The sequence below is a fragment of the Pelodiscus sinensis genome, chromosome 30, assembly GCF_049634645.1.
Source record: "Pelodiscus sinensis isolate JC-2024 chromosome 30, ASM4963464v1, whole genome shotgun sequence".
Classification (NCBI taxonomy): domain Eukaryota; kingdom Metazoa; phylum Chordata; order Testudines; family Trionychidae; genus Pelodiscus; species Pelodiscus sinensis.
Window position 1 is genome coordinate 381,101 of NC_134740.1, and position 19,279 is coordinate 400,379.

The 19,279-nt window shown below is 51.7% G+C and overlaps 1 protein-coding gene and 1 gene segment (V, D, J or C); one reads left to right on the forward strand and one right to left on the reverse strand.

Annotated features, from left to right (window-relative positions):
* Positions 1-1,400: 1,400 nt before the first annotated feature.
* On the forward strand, positions 1,401-2,355 carry LOC142821152 (uncharacterized). Its single transcript, XM_075911961.1, has 2 exons — positions 1,401-1,556; positions 1,675-2,355. The coding sequence occupies exons 1-2, from the start codon at positions 1,425-1,427 to the stop codon at positions 2,302-2,304; spliced, it is 762 nt and encodes a 253-aa protein (XP_075768076.1). The 5' UTR covers positions 1,401-1,424; the 3' UTR covers positions 2,305-2,355.
* Positions 2,356-17,963: 15,608 nt separating this feature from the next.
* On the reverse strand, positions 17,964-18,576 carry LOC142821077 (T cell receptor alpha variable 4-like). The segment is given in 2 exon segments: positions 17,964-18,292; positions 18,540-18,576. Coding segments are annotated over 2 exon segments (366 nt in total).
* Positions 18,577-19,279: the final 703 nt, after the last annotated feature.

Sequence of the window (19,279 nt, forward strand, 5' to 3'; positions counted from 1 at the left end):
GGCGGAGTCGCTCAGTTCGGCGGCCGCTTTCCACAGGTGGAAGGAGTCTGGTTTTCTCTTGGCTTTAGTGTCGAATCTCCTCCTATGCCCCTCATCCGAGTCCTGGCTGCCCGCGTCCCTCAGGAAAAGCTGCAGGGGCCGGCCGGGGCGCTGCACGTACCAGAAGGGGGAAGGGTACCCGGATACCTCGTAGGTGCAGTTCAGAAGCACGGGGTCCCCCTCAGAGACTTAAATGGGTCCTGTCGCAGGGGTCACCAAGTCCCCCTCGATCCGCTCTGCGGGGAGGAGAAAACAGAGCAGAGCCACTCAGGGGCTGCGCACTGAGTCCATGGCCTCTCAGGGAGTGTAAACTGCAGTCGAGTACTGAATTCGGAGTGGATCCAACATGCCCATCATTGGTGCAGGGAGATGGTGCAGGGCCATGAAGAATCCACCCCCAGCACCTCTTGGACATGGTGCGCTCCAGGGAGACTGGCAGCTGTCACTCACTGAGCACCGCGTCACCTGGCTAGGGGGACCCCCTGTGAGAATCTGACCTGAACCTCTCTGCAGCTGAACCCCAGACTCGGTCCTGTTTCAGCCAGAACAGCCCTTCAGAAAACCACCAAGCCCAGATTTTCTCACTGCCCGTGATGCCAAACCCACCCCCGGACCCAGGGCGCGTTGGGCCTGGTTATTGGAATTAGATGTCTCTCCTCCCGGCTTCAAATCCCAGCCACGGGGAGCCGCTGTAAGTAGTATAAGGGCCCTACCATCAATCAAACGTTAGCCCCACTCCCTGACCTCGGAAGTCCCGCCCCTGTCTCCGGAAGTCCCATCTCCCCTGTCACCGGAAGTCCAGCCCCTGGAGGGTAGTACATCCGGGTCAATAGGGGCAGATGACCGGAAGTAAGGGGTGTCATGTGACCCCTCTAAGGACTCGCCTCACCTCCCTCCACCCATCAGGAAAGGTTTTTCCCCTGTAGGACCGCCCCGCAAACCGCTTTGACCAATCGCGGGCAGTTCCGGGACCGGATGACTCCCCCAGAAGTGGGTCGTGTGACCCCTCTAAGAACTCACCCCACCTCCCTCTACCAATCAGGAAGGGTTTTTCCCCTGTAGGACCGCCCCGTGAACCGCTTTGACCTATCGGGGGGCAGTTCCAGGACCGGATGACCCGCCCGGAAGCGGGTCGTGTGACCCCTCTAAGAGCTTCCCATGACACCCTCTTCCAATCAGAGCATAGCACTTCCCCATAAATTCTAGCACCACACAAAAGAGGCCATCTTGTTCCAAGAGCGCGTGTTTCCGAGAGCGTGCAAACACTGAGTGGAAACACGGCTTCTTTCACCAACTTTGTTTTGGTGCCAAGCAGAAATCGCTACATCAGCGACAGTTCCGAGGAGGAAGGAGAAGTTGAAGGGAGCCCTTTGGCCCAGCCACTGATGGATACACCAGTATCTGACGCCAAAACCCAACCGCTCACGAGGCAGCCCGACGAGCTAGATGGCCTGGAGGAGGAAGGTGCCCATGGCTCCCAGGAGTCAGACAAGACGCATGGAAAAGAAGCCAAACAGGTAAGTGAAAGATCGAAGTTGGGGCATCATGGGGTTAGGAAACCGGGATTTTGTAAATTAAAAAAAAAAAAATGACCAGAGCGTCTTACATTATTTCTTTCTGACAATCTTTTGACAGCTTGACAATGCCTTTCTAGCTGACCCTCAGAGCCAGGACAGCATTGCATTGGACAAGGCTGACGAACCGGGCCCACCTTGTTTTTGCTCAACACCGATACAAAGCATTGAAGAGAACGCCAAGGATGACGGCCGTGAAGAATTCAGGTGGTGGCTTGGCATTGACCTAGTTGAGCCAGTGCCACATCATAAGCGTAAAAAAGTCGTGTGCTCCATTGTACGCATTGATGTTTATACCGTCTTTAGTCACTGTCTTAGGGAAAAGCTTTTTGAGGACTGTGAGGGTTGTGTCATAGATGCGCCAGCCCAGCGGCACCATGACTGTGTGACTTGGACTCCAGAGGATATAAACTGCAAGCTCCGGGGCCTATGTGCTGAACTGTGTTTGGAAAGCTTATTAAATACTGTTATTGCCGTAGGTTATGCTATGCAATGTCTGTGCTTAACTCAAGAACACTTAGCACAAGGGGTGACTTTGGTAAATGCAGTGCAATTCAGTCAAGATCCTCACAGTGTTTTAAAGACCATGACCAAGCCAAAAGACGCCTGCTTAGAGCGTTATATTGAACGTTTGGTGCGTACAAAAAGTTACAGAACCCTGATTAAGAAAAAGGATGAAGTTAGAGAATGATGAGGGGGCACACATGAGATATTTACAGCTACCAAGTTTTATATCTTTTGAAAGGGGGCTTTTGTGACTATCTTCTCTCAGAAGGTTTGTGTGATCCTTACACGAGTAAAAGTTTTGGTGGAACACATGGTCTGTATGTCTTTTAAATAAAATCATTTAAAAAAATAAAGTTTGTGAGAATCCATTTTGTATAAAGGGGCCCATTTACTGAAAACCCCCTGAAAGATGTATGGTAGAAACTCGGGGGAAGGAAAAACCCCTCAAATGTTTTGTTTTTTAAACAAAAGGAAAAAATTACCACCACCACCCCAGTTAGGATTTATTAGACATGAACTCAATGGTTTAACCACACCTCACTGAATAGCCAGGGGGCTCTAGTCAATGGTTATGTTTAGGTGAGACCACTTACCCTCGTTGAGGTTAATGTTCAGTAATTATATTTGATGGGTTGGATGGGTGGGCTCTGATGAATATCTAATTAAATAACACCTCAGGAGTTTGCAGATGCTATTGGACAGTTTAAATATAAGCCCTGGGGCTGGTAGAGCGCTATTGGACAGTTTAAAGGACACAGGCGTTGGTAGAAACGCTATTGGACAGTTTAAATATGACCCAGGAGTTGGTTAAATGCTATGGGCTACTTTTTCTAGCCCTTAAAAATTAAAAAAAAAATTAAGGGTCTAACCCAAAACTGAAATGTTTCAAACTTTTACCCATACTTTAGAACAAGCATTTGCTCTAAAGACAATCAAACATTTAAAAGCATTTTATTTAAACCCCAGCCTTAAGCATGAAAGAAGCATGTTTTAAAAAAACAAACCCCAAGACATTTATTGATATCTGCAAAGGGTCTCCACATGGAAATGGGTACAGCTACATTAAGGATTGGTGCTTTTACTGTTAATACTGTAAGAAAGCCCTACAAAAAATGTATTTTAACTAAAAGAAAAAAAAACTTAGCCCAAAGCAACTCAGGTGTGGAGACAGCTTAATTCTTCCACCCCCAGATCACAAAAGGCAATGCTAGGGAGGGGTGCCTATGTCTTTAAGGATCTATTATTTCAGAGTTACAGTGATCAAATTCACCTGCTAGCTACTACATTGAAGTTGATTGAAGCAATGGGCTAGGAGGGTATAAAAAACCTAGGTATTATGGCGATTGTCCTTTTTAACAGAAACTTTCTTGAATGGCTGCTGGACTGCAACAGGAGAAGGTATGTTCCCTCTTTGTAACTTTGAAAATATATATTCTATAATGCCACTCTTTGGCCATGCTCTCTTAGTAAAATAATGGTGGCTATCTTTATTGCAATGTGATCTGTTTAACATGGATCCAGTAATTTTAAGCTGCAGTTCCCCACCAGGCCAAGGTAAAAACCATTTTTAACTGTAGTTGTGCTTAATACTGTTTAAAAAAAACCTGGATAATACTAACTAACATTTGTGCTTATTCTTTAACCTTAAGGCCCAAGCACACATGGGGGGGGGGGGGGGGGGGAACAGAACAGGCATGTGCCTGCAACACTGTCCCATGGTGAAAGGTAACTTTTTTGCAATTGGCTTTTAAATGTATGTGGGGTTTGTGTGTGTGAGTGATTTGTGTGTGTGAGAGATGAAGTCTGTGCAAGACATAGGTGTGTTTTTAAAATGGGGTTTGACGCATTTGGGGGTAATCCTAACTCACATTTTTTCTGCTTGTTTTTTATTCCATAGTCCCAAATATACATAGGGGAAAACAGAATAGCCCTGTGCCAGCATGCCTTTACCCTGTGGTACAAGGTAACTATCCATAATCATTTTTAAAGCGTGTGGGTTATTTTTTTTCTTTCAACTAATTGTAATGTTTAAATTGTGAGTTGGTTTTTTTCAAACTTAATTGTGGGGGAGCTTATTGGTGTTTTTAAACTATATGTTGGCAAACTGCTGGTATAGAGTGTTTGGTGGGCTGCTCTTTCTGTGCCAAATGTATTTTCAAAATAAATGTTCAATTCTGAGTTGGGGGAGGAAGTGATGGGGTTAGGCTAAAAGTATCTGGGATGGTTATAAAAATGTGTGTTTTTAACTGGGTTTTTTATTTTAAGAAAAGCTGGCTGGGGTTAAGTTGTGGGTGATTCAGGGGCTTATGCTAGAGATAAGTGGTTTTTAAAAAACAGTTTGTTGCCTACGCCTGCTTTTAAAAAATATAGTTGCAAATGGTTTTAAAACAGCTGTGGGGAGTTTTTGAAGGTGTGTGTGATGGAGTTTGTAACAGACACAGGTGTGTTTTGAAAATATATGTTGTCAAACTGCTGGTAAGGTGTGTTTGGTGGGTTGCTTTTTCTGTGCAAAATGTGATGTGTTAAATGCATGTGGGTTTTGAAAAGTCTATGGCTGCAAACTTGGTTTGGTGTGTTTTATAAATCTGCTGTTTAGTGTATGTGTGTGGAGGGAGGGGAGAGGGGCTGTGCAAGGCATAGGTGAAGAGTTTTTTTAAGTACTTGGTTTGTTTACACTAACAAGGGGTTTTAAAAGCAGTTTTGGCTTTTATTCTGCAAAATGAGATGTATTTAAAAAATTGTGTGGTTTTTTGTTGCTTGTTTTTTTAAGTGGTAGAAACAAACTCAAAACTCATGTTGGTTGTACAGCCTGAAATGGATTATTTTGTTTCTAAAGCTATAACTTTTTAAATTTTACAAGAGGGCTTCATGTGTTTTATAATAATGTTGTTTGCTCCACAGTACAGTCAAAACATGAGAGGTCCTTAGACGAGAGGGAAAACAAGCTCAAAAGAAAAAGGAAAGAGACAGCTGAAAAGGAAAATTCACCAGCATCAGTGACTGATGGATCGATGAAGCCCAGTAAATATATTTTGCTTATTGGTTTGGTTGCTCTATGAGGTTTTAATTAAATACATAGGTGTGGGTGAGAGAGATGGTAAAGTATACGTGTGTGGGTTTTTTTGTAAAATGTTTTTCCTCCCACCTCATAGGCATGGACATCTTTTCTGACAATGCTGTAGTCAGAGCTACAAGGACACCTCCTCCAGAACCGCCAAAGAACCAGGAATCTGCTTTGAGACCCTTAACAACGCAAACCAGCACAAGAGTGCAGATGAAGCGTCCGGGCGGTCCAAACCTCACATACGTCAAACCCAAGGACAAAACAAGACTCTGGTAAGAAACAACCATGCAACCACAACTCCAGTTCCTCAGCGGCCACTGCCACACCAAGCCCTGAGAACTGTGAGCGAAAATGCCCACATTCACAAACCCGGAGCAGGCGCTCTAGGGGTTCTGAACGTGCGCAAAACCACACACATTCACAAACCCGGAGCACGCGCTCTAGGGGTTGTGAATAAAAAACCAAGGACTGAAAATTCCTGCAATGCCGAGGTATTGCAGCCACACAAACACCACTCCAGTTCCTCAGCGGCCACTGCCACACCAAGCCCTGAGAACTGTGAGCAAAAATGCCCACATTCACAAACCCGGAGCAGGCGCTCTAGGGGTTCTGAACGTGCGCAAAACCACACACATTCACAAACCCGGAGCACGCGCTCTAGGGGTTGTGAATAAAAAACCAAGGACTGAAAACTCCTGCAATGCCGAGGTATTGCAGCCACACAAACACAACTCCAGTTCCTCAGCGGCCACTGCCACACCAAGCCCTGAGAACTGTGAGCAAAAATGCCCACATTCACAAACCCGGAGCAGGCGCTCTAGGGGTTCTGAACGTGCGCAAAACCACACACATTCACAAACCCGGAGCACGCTCTCTAGGGGTTGTGAATAAAAAAACAAGGACTGAAAACTCCTGCAATGCCGAGGTGTTGCAGCCACACAAACACCACTCCAGTTCCTCAGCGGCCACTGCCACACCAAGCCCTGAGAACTGTGAGCAAAAACGCCCACATTCAGAAACCCGGAGCAGGCGCTCTAGGGGTTCTGAACGTGCGCAAAACCACACACATTCACAAACCCGGAGCAGGCGCTCTAGGGGTTCTGAACGTGCGCAAAACCACACACATTCACAAACCCGGAGCAGGCGCTCTAGGGCTTCTGAACGTGCGCAAAACCACACACATTCACAAACCCGGAGCAGGCGCTCTAGGGGTTGTGAATAAAAAACCAAGGACTGAAAACTCCTGCAATGCCGAGGTGTTGCAGCCACACAAACACCACTCCAGTTCCTCAGCGGCCACTGCCACACCAAGCCCTGAGAACTGTGAGCAAAAACGCCCACATTCACAAACCCGGAGCACGCGCTCTAGGGGTTCTGAACGTGCGCAAAACCACACACATTCACAAACCCGGAGCACGCTCTCTAGGGGTTGTGAATAAAAAAACAAGGACTGAAAACTCCTGCAATGCCGAGGTGTTGCAGCCACACAAACACCACTCCAGTTCCTCAGCGGCCACTGCCACACCAAGCCCTGAGAACTGTGAGCAAAAATGCCCACATTCACAAACCCGGAGCAGGCGCTCTAGGGGTTCTGAACGTGCGCAAAACCACACACATTCACAAACCCGGAGCAGGCGCTCTAGGGGTTCTGAACGTGCGCAAAACCACACACATTCACAAACCCGGAGCACGCGCTCTAGGGGTTGTGAATAAAAAACCAAGGACGGAAAACTCCTGCAATGCCGAGGTGTTGCAGCCACACAAACACAACTCCAGTTCCTCAGCGGCCACTGCCACACCAAGCCCTGAGAACTGTGAGCAAAAACGCCCACATTCACAAACCCGGAGCAGGCGCTCTAGGGGTTCTGAACGTGCGCAAAACCACACATTCACAAACCCGGAGCACGCGCTCTAGGGGTTGTGAATAAAAAACCAAGGACTGAAAGCTCCTGCAATGCCGAGGTGTTGCAGCCACACAAACACCACTCCAGTTCCTCAGCGGCCACTGCCACACTAAGCCCTGAGAACTGTGAGCAAAAACGCCCACATTCACAAACCCGGAGCACGCGCTCTTGGGGTTCTGAACGTGCGCAAAACCACACACATTCACAAACCCGGAGCAGGCGCTCTAGGGGTTGTGAATAAAAAGCCAAGGACTGAGAAACCATTCTTCCAAAACCCAGAAGCTCATCACAGCTCCCCGATATTCTCGTATGGGGGAAGAGTTTGAGGCTTCATTCAGAAAACTGGTGAACTCTGTATCCTCAGGGCCTGAAAGAAAGGGTCCTGGGCAAAAGGGGCATCCTCAGGGGTTCCCATCCGATAAGGTGTAAACAAAAGGGGGGGACAGCATTTGGCGGATAAACGGGTGGCTGCCAAAAAGTTCCAGGCCAAGATCACTGCAAAATTTTGAAAAAAGGCTAAAGAGGTGATGAGGAAAAAATACCAAAAAGAGATGCCCCCTACTGGAGGCTCACAAAATGGCTTATCTGACCTGCGGGGTGGTGATGAGCAGTGGCTTTAAAAAGCCAGAGCAGTGCAACCAAGGGAGCGAAGCGGACAGGGGACTGCAGACGGGAGTTGAAGAGGGAGAGCAAAGCGACCTCACCGCCCGCCGAAGAGGCTACCCGGTGAGTACAAGCTGTGTGTGTGTGTGTGTGTGTGTGTGTGTGTGTGTGTGTGGTTTTTTTTTTTTTCAGGTGAGTGCTTTCAGTTTCAGCTTCTGTGGCAGTTGGGACTGAGAGAGGTCCATCCTGGAGGTGAATGCCTGGCTGCGAAGATGGTGTCGCCAGGAGGGATTCGGCTTCCTTGGCCACTGGGTGCTCTTCCAGGAAGGACTGCTTGGCGGAGATGGAGTTCACCTTTGCAGGAGCGGGAAGGCCTTGTCTGGACACAGACTGGCTAACCTTGTGAGGAGGGCTTTAAACTAGGTTAGATGGGGACAGGTGAACAAAGCCCACAGGTAAGTGCTGAATGTGCGAGACTGGGAGATGGGTTGGAAATGGGGGGGACTATGGCCTATAATGGCAAGGAGAAAGGAGGGTCAGGGCACAACAGGGAGGCAAGATCAAATCAGTATCTTAGATGCCTATATACAAATGCGAGAAGTATGGGTAATAAGCAGGAAGAACTGAAATTGCTAACCAATAAATACAACTATGATATCATTGGTATTACAGAAACCTGGTGGGATGGGAAGCATGATTGGAATGTTGGTATGGAAGGGTACGGCTTGCTCAGGAAGGACAGACGGGGGGGAAAAAAGGGAGGAGGGGTTACTTTGTATATTAAAAATGTACACACTTGGACTGAAGTGGAGATAAACGTAGGAGATAGCTGTGTAGAGAGTCTCTGGGTTAAGCTAAAAGGGGTAAAAAATGAGGGTGATATCATCCTAGGATATCATGATACTACAGACCACCTAGCCAGGTGGAAGAGGTGGATGAGGCCTCTTTTAAACAATTAACAAAACTATCCAAAGCCCAAGATTTGGTGGTGATGGGACTTCAACTATCCAGACATATGTTGGGAAACTAACACAGCGGGGCACAGGCTATCCAATAAGTTTCTGGACTGCATTGGAGACAACTTTCTGTTTCAGAAGGTTGAAAAAGCTACCAGAGGAGAAGCTTTTCTGGATTTGGTTTTAACAAATAGGGAGGAACTAGTTGAGAACTTGAAAGTGGAAGACAGTATAGGGGACAGTGATCACGAAATAATAGAGTTCATGATCTTAAGGAAAGGTAGAAGGGGGACCAGCACAATTGAGGGAATGGATTTCAGGAAGGCAGATTTTGATAAGCTCAGAGAACTTGTAGGTAAGGTCCCATGGGAAGCAAGACTGAAGGGAAAAACAACTGAGGAGAGTTGGAAGTATTTCAAAGGGACGTTAAGGGCCCAAAAGCAAACAATTCCGCTGTGTAGGAAAGATAGAAAATATGGCAAAAGACCAGCTTGGCTTAACAAGGAGATCTTGCATGATCTCAAAATAAAAAAGGAGTCCTATAAAAAATGGAAACTAGGACAACTAACAAAGGATGAATATAGGCAAGCAACACGGGAATGCAGGGGCAAGATTAGAAAGGCAAAGGCACAAAATGAGATCAAACTAGCTACAGGCATAAAGGGAAACAAGACGACCTTTTATAAAGACAGACGGTGTCAGGCGGTGAAATGTTGTGTCCAGCGGCCCTTTCCTTCAGGGACAGGGCTGGGGGCAGCTTTCCTCATAGCGGCTCCTGGGAGACCGGATGGGCTCCTGTCTTTCCTTTGTTTCCCTGGTGATTCTGGGCGCTCACCCCCATTTCTGGGAGGGTGAAATTCCGGATTTTGGGAAAGAAGGAAAACTCCGAGAGCTAGTGTGTGTGTGTGTGTGTGTGTGTGTGTGTGTGTGTGTTTCCTGTCTAAGATTCCGGCGTCTACCCCATACTCGCTTTCACTGCCCCTTGTCAGTCATATGTTCCTCTGAGCAGCCCAGCGTGGTTTTTGCACAGCCCCGCTGCCGGCCTGTGTCACTGTGTCACTCCCGGTGCAGTAATAGGTGGCGGAGTTGCTCAGTTCGATAGCCGGTTTCCAGAGGAGGAAGGATTTGCCCTTGGTGTCGTGGGTGGCATTGAACCTTTTTCAGATCCCTTCTCCTGAATTTTGCCTGGCGAGGTCCTGCAGGAGCATCTGGGGGGGCTGGCCAGGATATTGCACGTACCAGAAGAGATAAGGAGTTAGAGAATTGGTAGGTGCAATTCAGACGCAGCTGGTCCCCTTGAGAGATGCCGATGCTGCTTTCGGTTTGGGTCATGGAGTCTGCCCCAAAGGTGCCTCCTGCGGGAGGAGCAGAGAACACACACACTCAGCTCCTTGTCTAGACACAGCCCTGAAGACCCCGAGATCGCAAGGAGACGCCCCGAGAGACGGTCCCTGGCACAGACCACGAAGGGTGAAGCCAGGCAAAGCACAGGGACGAGCAGAGCTATGACCAGCACCGGCGGGAGCCACGTTGGAGCCATGCTGGGCTAGTGGGTGTGTGTCTAAACAGGGACAATTCTGCAGCCTTGCAGGAACCGGTTTCTCTGCAGGGTTCGCGACTTCGCGGGCGGGGACAAATACTCTCCCTGCTAAGGCCCCTGGCGTGGTCCGTGTCTCTGAGCGGGGTTGCCGGACGAGCTGCCACCGACCTGCCCAGGAGCGAGTCTGGCTGCTCTGTGGTTCCCCAGCCCACCTGAAACCGGGTTGTCGGTGGAGGAGCGAGTCTCTGGACTGTGAATGTGGCCCCATGGAGCGAACAGGTACCGGAGGCTGATCAGGGAGGAGGAGGCTCGGTGCGGAGGGGGAGAGCAGGGGCCGTGTGGGGAAAATCAAATAACTCCAATTGTGTCGGGGGGGGGGGAACCTGGAGGAAATCAAAACTCTCTGAAAGAAAACTGCTGTAAGGGTTAAAAGTTTTCCAGGCCTCACTCCCTGTAACAGAGAGAAATCAAATTAACTCTAATCAAGACCCTTACAATGCCTCCTATCTCAAGTTCATGGATACTCCTAGTCTGTCACAATTTGTCATGTAAACCCTTATCTTTGTCACAGTTTGCCTTGTAGACTCCTCCACTCAAGTTCTCATGTGGCTTTGTGTACTGTAAAACTTACTTCTAGCACTCCTGGTGTGAACAGAAACATCTGAGTACTTGTGCTGAGACTTTGATATGTTAAAGAAAAACAAATAACTGAAGTGTCTAAGCATTCTGTATATAGGATACCTGAATCTGTCTCTCAGGTGCTGCTTTCACTCTTGGTGTGACAGCCAGCCTGCATGCATCATAAAGTTTTCCCTTCTAGATTTCTCTCCTGCCTCATTGATTTGATTTGAGCTCTGGCCTCGAACCCTTCTGGGGGCTCTGTACCCCAGGGGAGCGAGATTTCCCCCTCAGCGGCTGCGTGGTGGGGGGGGGGGGGAAACTGGGCTGGGCCCTTGCCTGGCTCCGCAGCGCCCCCCAGCGGCGACATGGGCTCTCGAACAGGAAGCGGCGGCTGCTGCTATTCCTGCCCCTGCGCCAGGAAACCAACTTTGCCACCAGAGAGAGAGAGGTTTCCTGGTGCCCGAGGCGATGACAGTTTCCTAATCTCCATCGTGTATCTGCCCCTGTGTCCGCCTGTCCCGCCGTAGGTGTGTTCTGGGAAAGGTAAGACACTTCTCCTCCTACCCTTAGAATATTAATTTCCCCGCGGTAATCAGGCAGAATCCCTGTTTGTGTTTAGTGTCAGGGACGGTGAAATGTTGTGTCCCGCAGCACTTCAGGAACAGGGATGGGAGCAGCTGTCCTCCGAGAGGCTCCCGAGGGCGTGGGGAGATGGGTCTGGTGTTTCCTCGTTTTCCCTGGTGATTCTTGGCACTGACCCCATTTCTGGGAAAGCGAATTCCGGATTTCGGGAAGAAGGAAAACTCCGGGAGCTAAAGTGCGTGAGGAGGGGAGGGCGGGATTTCTGGTTCCAGATAAATGTTTACTCCCCCAGCTTCTTCCTCGCAGTAATGTCAGGAGATCCAGTGTTCGCCCCTGCTGCTCTACGCAACCCTGAGCGTTTTTTGCGCAGCGCCGCTGCTGGCCCGAGTCGCTGTGCTTCTCGCGGCGCAGTAATAGGTGGCGGAGTTGCTCAGTTCGACGGATGCTTTCCAGAGGGGGAAGGATTTCTCCTGTGTCTCGTGGGTGGCACTGAACCCTTTTCGAATCCCATCTGCCGAATTCGGTCCGGCCAGGTTCCACAGGAGCATCTGCGGGGCCTGGCCGGGATATTGCACGTACCAGTAGAGATAATCGGGAGGGGTAGAGAATTTGTAGGTGCAATTCAGGTGCAGCCGTTCGCTTTCGGATATGACGACGCTGCCTTCAGTTTGGTTCACGAAGTCTGCTCCTGAGGTACCTCCTGCGGGGTGAGCAGAGAACAGACCGGCTCAGACACCCCAGAGCCGGGCTGGTCCGGTCCCAGAGAGCGGACGGGTCACAGACACAAACCGCGCTGCGGACACACGCGAAAACTGACAGGTGGGAGCGCACAGCCGAATTGCAGGGCGCTCCGTGTGCGGACCTGGCTACACTCGCCCAGCCGCAGCACAGCGCTCGGACGCAGGTGGGACAGAACGCGGACAGCGCGCAGGACACGACCAGTCTGATCTCACAGCGGGAACGAGCCCACGGCCCGGGCCCTGCAAGAGGGAGCCGAGCGCAGACATTGTCACTTACTGAGCAGAGCTGTGACTGTCACCACCGAGACCCAGACGCGAGCCATGACTGCACCGTGCAAACCCCCTTCTCCCTCCAAAGCGGCTGCGCCTCCTCCCGCCCGGCTGGGACAGGCAGGAATTGTGCCCTATAGACACGCTTGGAAACTCGCTTGCGGTGGGTGCGCAGACGCTGCCGGCGCAGCAGGAGCTCAGCCCCCCGGGAGCGACTCTCTGCGCTGAGACACCTGCCGGGGGGCGCTGCCCGCCGGGGGAGTGAGGAACTGAGTCTGCGTCAGGGGAGGGCGGGGAGCCGGGGACCGGTTTGTGACTCGTGTTGACGGAGCGCCCCCGCGTGGCGACACACGCCCGGACGCCACATGCCCGTGGCTCGCCAGGGATTTCCAGTAGTTGAGATGTTTTGACCACGTGCAGAGAACAGACACACTCAGCTTCTGGTCTAGACAGGGCTCCAGAGACTCCGGAGCAGCATTGAGCCGCTGCGAGAGACAATGCACCGGGACTCACTGAGCAGCACCGCGAGGAGCCATTTCGGAGCCATGCCGGGCCGTTGGGACTTCGTGTAAACGGAGACAATTCTGCAGCCCCGTGGGAACCGGTTTATCTGTGGGGCTCGTGGATCTAGAGGCGGGGGCAGAAGTTCTCTCCCGGCTAGGGCCCGTGGCGGGGTCTGTGTCTCTGTGGGGGGCTGCGGGACCAGCCGGCACCGACCTGCCCACGAGCAAGTCTCGCTCCTCTGTGAATCCCGCCCCACGGCTCAGCTGGGAACCTCAAGGTGCCCTGGGAACTCAGAGGAGGGGAGGAAGCAGCTGCGGTCGGGGCGCAGCGGGCGACAGAAGGTGGTCGGGGCTAATTCTGTAGACCAGCAGCGCCCCCCAGCGGCGAAACGGGCTCGCGAACGGGCAGCGGGTGCTGCTGCTATTCCCGCCGCTGAGCCAGGAAACCAACTTCTCCAGCAGAGGTTTTCTGGTGTCCTGGTGTCCGATTAGTTTCCCTTTATGAATTTCTCACTGGTGATGAGGGCAGAATCCGTGTTTCTGATTAATGTGTTTGTGTTTAGTGCCAGGGACGGTGAAATGTGTCCCGCAGCACTGTACTTCAGGGACAGTGATGGGGGCAGCTTTCCTCCGAGCGGCTCCTGGGGGTAGAGGGGAAGTGGATGGGCGGGCTCTGCTCTTTCCTTTTTTTCCGTGGTGATTCCGGATTGCGGGAAAGAAGGAAAACGCCAAGAGCTAACGTGTGTGTGTGGGGGGGGGGGGGGGCGTTCCGGACTAAGATAAATGTTTACAGACTCCCCCGGCTTCTGCCCCACAGTGGCTTCCGAAGCCCGCAGGAAGATCCGGAGGCCCTGGCCGGGATATTGCACGTACCAGAAGAGGTAGGGAATAGCACCTGAAGAGAATTCGTAGGTGCAATTCAGATGCAGCGGGTCCTCTTGGGAGATGACGAAGCTGCCTTCAGCTTGGTTCACGAAGTCTGCGCCAGAGGTGCCTCCTGCGTGGGGAACACAGAACACACCTGCTCAGACCCCCCGCAGCCGGGCGGGTCCGGTCCCAGAGAGCGGGCGAGTCAGACACAAACCGCGCAGCGGGCACGCGCACACAAACACCGACAGGCTGGGAGCGCGGTAAATCCCCCACAGTCTCTCAAACCCGGATCTCGGGGCGCGGGACAAGCCCATGACCCGGCCCGGGCCCTGCTGGAGGGAGCCGAGCGCAGACAGATTGTCACTCACCGAGCAGAGCTGCGAGTGTCACCACCGAGACCCAGACCCGAGCCATGGGGGAGCCTTTGGCTGTACCGAGCAAACACCCTTCTGGGAGAGCGGCTGCGCCTCCTTCGTCCGGGCTCAGACTGAGGCAGGAATTGTGCCCTATAGACACGCCTGGAAACGCGCTTCAGGTGGGTGCGCAAAAGATGCCGGCGCAGCGCGAGCCCGACCCTCCGGGAGCGCGTCTCTGCTTTGTGACACCTGCCGAGGTGCGCTGCCGGCGAGGGAAGTGTGGGGCTGTGTCGGAGTCAGCCGAGGGTGGGGAGTCGAGGACAGGGGACTGGGCTGTAACTTGTATTGAGTCAACGTGCTCCCAACATACTATACTGAAAATAGTAAAGAGTAACGTTGTGACAATAATTTGTTGAGGGAAAGTCAATGTGGTTTTTGTAAAGGGAAATCCTGTCTTGTTAAGCTACTAGAGTTCTTTGGGGGTGCTGGTCAAGAAACATGTGGAGAAGGGGGGATCCAGTTGATAGAATTAACTTAGATTTCCAGAAAACTTTTAGCAAGGTCCCTCAGGAAAGGATCTTAAGTAAAGTAAGTTGTCATGGGGTAAGAGGCAAGCTCTTCTCATTGGTTGATGGACCCTTGGTCTGACCTGGTATGGCTGGTCTTATGTCCTCATTGCAGGAGGAATATCAGCTAATTCGATTTAGGGCTCTAATTCAGAACCCCATTTCACTGCCCTGTGTAGATGAGGGCAGTTACTTTCAGCTAGTCAATTTCTAAAATGGAGACTTGCTGGGAAAATGCTAATGATGGGTGGAATATTTAAATCCCATGCTTCATTTGCAATTTTGGTCACCCTCATTAGTCCCCTAGATGGAACTAGGGGGCTAGTGTAGGCTTACCCTAAGAGCTATAGCTCAGAAAGGAGTGAGAGTAACTCTACCAGCAAAAGCCCCTCTCTCCTGTCAATTTACTGTGTTTTTGTGCAAAAACGGGCTTGCAGTATGCACAGTCAGTTTTTGCATATATACAGATGCTTTGCTCAAAAACCGTAATGTAGACATATGAGGGATGAGAAAAAGCAGGTGTGACCAGGTGGTTTAGCAAACTATGGTAAATGCAGACTCAGTGGCTGGGTCTAGACTGGCCAGTTTTTCCAGTAAATCAGCCACTTTTCCAGAAAAACTTGCCAGCTGTCTACACTGGCAGCTTGAATTTCTGCAAAAGCACTGACTTCCTACTGTAAGAAATCAGTGCTTCTTGCGGAAATACTATTCTACTCCCGTTCCGGCAAAAGTCCTTTTTGCGCAAAGCTTTTGCACAAAAGCACCAGTGTAGACAGCTCAGATTTGTTTTCCGCAAAAAAGCCCTGATCGCGAAAACGGTGATCTGGCCTTTTTTTGGGAAAAGCGCATCTAGATTGGCACGGACGTTTTTCCGCAGAAAGTGCTTTTGCAGAAAAGTGTCTGTGCCAATCTAGACACTCTGTTCCGAAAATGCTTTTAACGGAAAACTTTCTGTTGAAAGCATTTCCAGAAAATCACTCCAATCTCGACGCAGCCAGTTTGTACATACTTCCTGTAGGGGTGGGGAGAGGGAAATTCATTTCTAGAGTGATATTTTCTAGTAACCAGCTTGTTCTTTTCCCAAAAGGAAGGCAAGGATGTTGTGTGTCAGTTTCCTAACGTCCTCTGGTGTGTGTCTGTGTGTGTGTGTCTGTAACCCCTCCACTTCCTGTTTTCCTTGCCTATCTCATTGGACCCATTTCTGCATTAGTCTCTCTGTACAAGAGAAGCGGAGATCTTCTCTGGCCCGTCTTGTCTCATATCCCGCCGCCAACCGTGCCACAACAAAGCTGAAACTAGGAACCTAGGAATCACAGCAGCGTCCCTGCTTAGTGCCCGGGGAAAGGTGAATTTCTGTTCATTTACTGCTCTGCATCCTCCTCTCTGGATCGGATTTTCTTAGGTAAAAATATAAACGCACCATCACCTCGGTGCATGCGTCTCCGAATGCTTTGTCCGTCTCTTTGTCTCCCTTTATCTCCCCTCTCCCATCCTCCGCCCGCCCCCTTCCGCATTCACCCCTCCCGCCGCCTAAACACACAGCCCGGGGCAAGGCGATACTTATTGTACGAGGCCCGCCCCTGGCTGTCGCACTGTGTCGCTCAGAGCGCAGTAATACACCGCCGCGTCCGCCAGCCGCGCCCTGCTTAGGACCAGCTCGCTGGATTTCCTGTCCCCGGAGATGTGCAGGGCGCCCTCAGGATCGGAGCTAGTCTTGGTTCCGCTGTACCCAGACACGATGAACTGGGGCCCTCGGCCCGGGAACTGCCGGTACCAAAACACAGTCTCAGTGGAGATTTTGCTGTGGGAGCAGGTGAGGTTCTGTTCGGCTCCCTGAAAAACTTCGACGGAGCCCGGCTGCTGGATCTGAGCACGGCCTGGGACACCTGGGATGGAAAACGGGGCAGAGAATTGGGTCAGTGAATGTGAAATTTCTCAGGAGCCTAAGGGGTAAATTTCCTCTGCCCCCACCCACCCTTCTGGATACTGCCCTGACTGTTGACACAGCTCCGCCGGGAGAACTCAGCATTGCTGGAGGGAGAGGGAACAGGGTGTGTTGGGTGGGATGGGCGAGGGGCAGCTGGAAACAGGAAATCTTACTCCAAACGAGAAGCAGAACAAGCGCTGCGCCCCGCGTTGTTCCCATCCCCACACGCATCCAGATGTCTCTGCTCTTCCCCGGGAATCCGTCGCTGGTTTCTCTCTCCAGTCCCACAAACGCTCACCGGGAGAGACGCTCCGGCCCTCTTCCCACCGCTGGCAACCCGAGCAGAGAGACGCAGGCTGCTATGCTGCTTCTGCTGGATTTTGAGCTGGGTTCGGGCTGGTGTCAATGAAATAAACCCCTCCCCTGCCAGGTCTTTCTTTCTGCGCTCCTGGCGGACACACTGAGCCATTGCGCAGCTCAGGAAAGTGTCCTGTGGCGCCCTCTGCCGGGCAAACATGGAACTGTGCAACGCAAACCCTCTCTCCAGAACTTTGCAGAAGTTCGTCTGTGCCGAGTGCACGCCTTACCAAAGGCGGGTCCTGTGAAACAGCCCAAGTGACGTGGTAATTCAGGATGACCCCCGCTAGACCGTGGGAGATTCTCTAGGCAGAATGGGATTTAAGAGTTAATGCGGCTGTTCCCCAGCACTGTTGGTGGCGAGCTGAGGGCACAGGGTGGATTTGGAGTGTGGAGCTGGCGGTCTCTCGAGATAATGTTCCTGACACTGGATTTGTGCGGGGCTTTTCTGTGTTTGTTTCTTTCGTTGTTTCATGCTGTGACCAAAGGCGGCTGCTGTCAGACAGCTCAAATGACGCAGTAATTTAGGGAGAGCCCCGCTACATCTCGGGAGATTATCCAGTCAGAATGAGATTTAATAGTTAACCAGACAGTAAATTGTCGCTTTTCACCAGCACTATTGGTGGCGACCTGAGGGCACAGGACGGGGTTGCGGTGTGGAACTGGTCGATCTCTGGAGAGAATGTTCCTGCCACTGGATTTGGACTGAGATGTTTTTGTTTTTCTTTGTTTCATGCTTTGGCCATTTACTCAGCTTCACATTTTTCTGTGAAGAGGGTTTTTCTCAAATCGTTTCCAAAATGTCTAGTCTCATGAGCCGCCGAAGTACGTCCTTCGGCGCGGGGAGACGTTGATAAATTTGTCCTCAAATACTTTCGTGGGCGCCATTGTTACTTGCCATCGCCTTTCCCTGCCCCACATGGAAGCGCAGCCCGGATTCACCAGTCCCGCCGCCTAGAGACACAGCCCGGGTCAGGGCGATACTTATTGTACGGCCCCTACCCCTGGCTGTCGCACTGTGTCGCCCAGAGCGCAGTAATACACCGCCGCGTCCGCCAGCCGCGCCCTGCGCAGGACCAGCGCGCTGGATTTCCTGTCCTCGGGGATGTGCAGGGCGCCTTCGGGCTCGGAGCTGCGGAAAGTTCCCTTGAATCCTTGAATTATGAACTGGGGCCCTCGGCCCGGGAAGTGCCGGTACCACTGGATGTTCTCATTCGTCTTGATTCCCTTGTGGGTGCAAGTGAGGTTCAGTTCGGCTCCCTCCAAAGCTTCGTCGGAGGCCGGCTGCTGAATCTGAGCCCGGCCCGGGACACCTGGGGCAGAAAACCGGGCAGAGTTAAGTCAGTGGAAGTGACATTTCTCAGGATCTTTGGAGGTAAATTCCCCTGCTCAACTCGCTCCTTCCTGGCACGGCCCTGCCAGTTCCGCAGGGAGCGCAGCGGGGCGGAGGAGGACAAAGGGGATGCTCAGGAGGCAGTGGTGTACTTGGTGCGATTGGAGACGGGATAGGGGTGTGCTGGGTGAGATGGGAGGGGGGCTGCTGGAAACAGGAAATCTTACCCCAAGCGAAAAGCAGCAGAATCACTGCACCCCGCATTGTTCCCATCTCCACACAAATCGGGGTGTCTCTGCTCCTGTGCGGGCACCTGCCGCCGGTCTCTGTCTCCAGCCCCGCAGAACCTCACCGGGAAGGACGCTCCGGCCTTGTTCCAACGCTGCAGCCCCGGGCAGAGACGCGCTCTTCACTGCTGGGTTTTAGGCTGGGTTCCGCCTGGTATCAATGAGACAAACCCCTCTCGGGCTGGGTCTGCGCCGAGCCGCGCAACGTCCCCGGGTGTCCGCCGGGAGCTCCGACCCGGGGAGAAGCTCCAGGCTGCGAGTGGAAGCCAGGGGTGTGATAAGGACCCAGAAACCAGCGAGCCTACGCCGAGCGCGTCCTGCGGCGCCCTCTACCGGGCAACCGCGGAACTATGCCAGGCAAACCCTGGCCAAGAACTGCTCTGGTCGTCTGAAGTGCCCACGCACGCTCATGATCTCTTCTATAAAGTGCTACCAGAACATTTGTTGTGTTTTTATGTTTCTCCTGTACAGACTAACCGTGAAGCTTCTTTCCCTACGTCGTTCCTCGGTGCCGCGTACACTGGCGGGCTGCCAAAGGCTACAGACAGAAATTTAGGGTGAGCCCCGCTACACCGCGGGAGATAAATCCCGTTCTGCCTGGGTAAATAGTTAACTAGAGACTAAATTATATTAACCACACCGCTATTAGTGGCGCTGGCGATCTCTCGCGTTAATGTTTT

Coding starts and splice junctions, on each gene's coding strand:
- LOC142821152 (XM_075911961.1), top strand. CDS start 1,425: ATGGATACACCAGTATCTGACGCCAAAACCCAACCGCTCACGAGGCAG. Junction 1,557..1,674: donor ATGGAAAAGAAGCCAAACAG/GTAAGTGAAAGA, acceptor ATCTTTTGACAG/CTTGACAATGCCTTTCTAGC.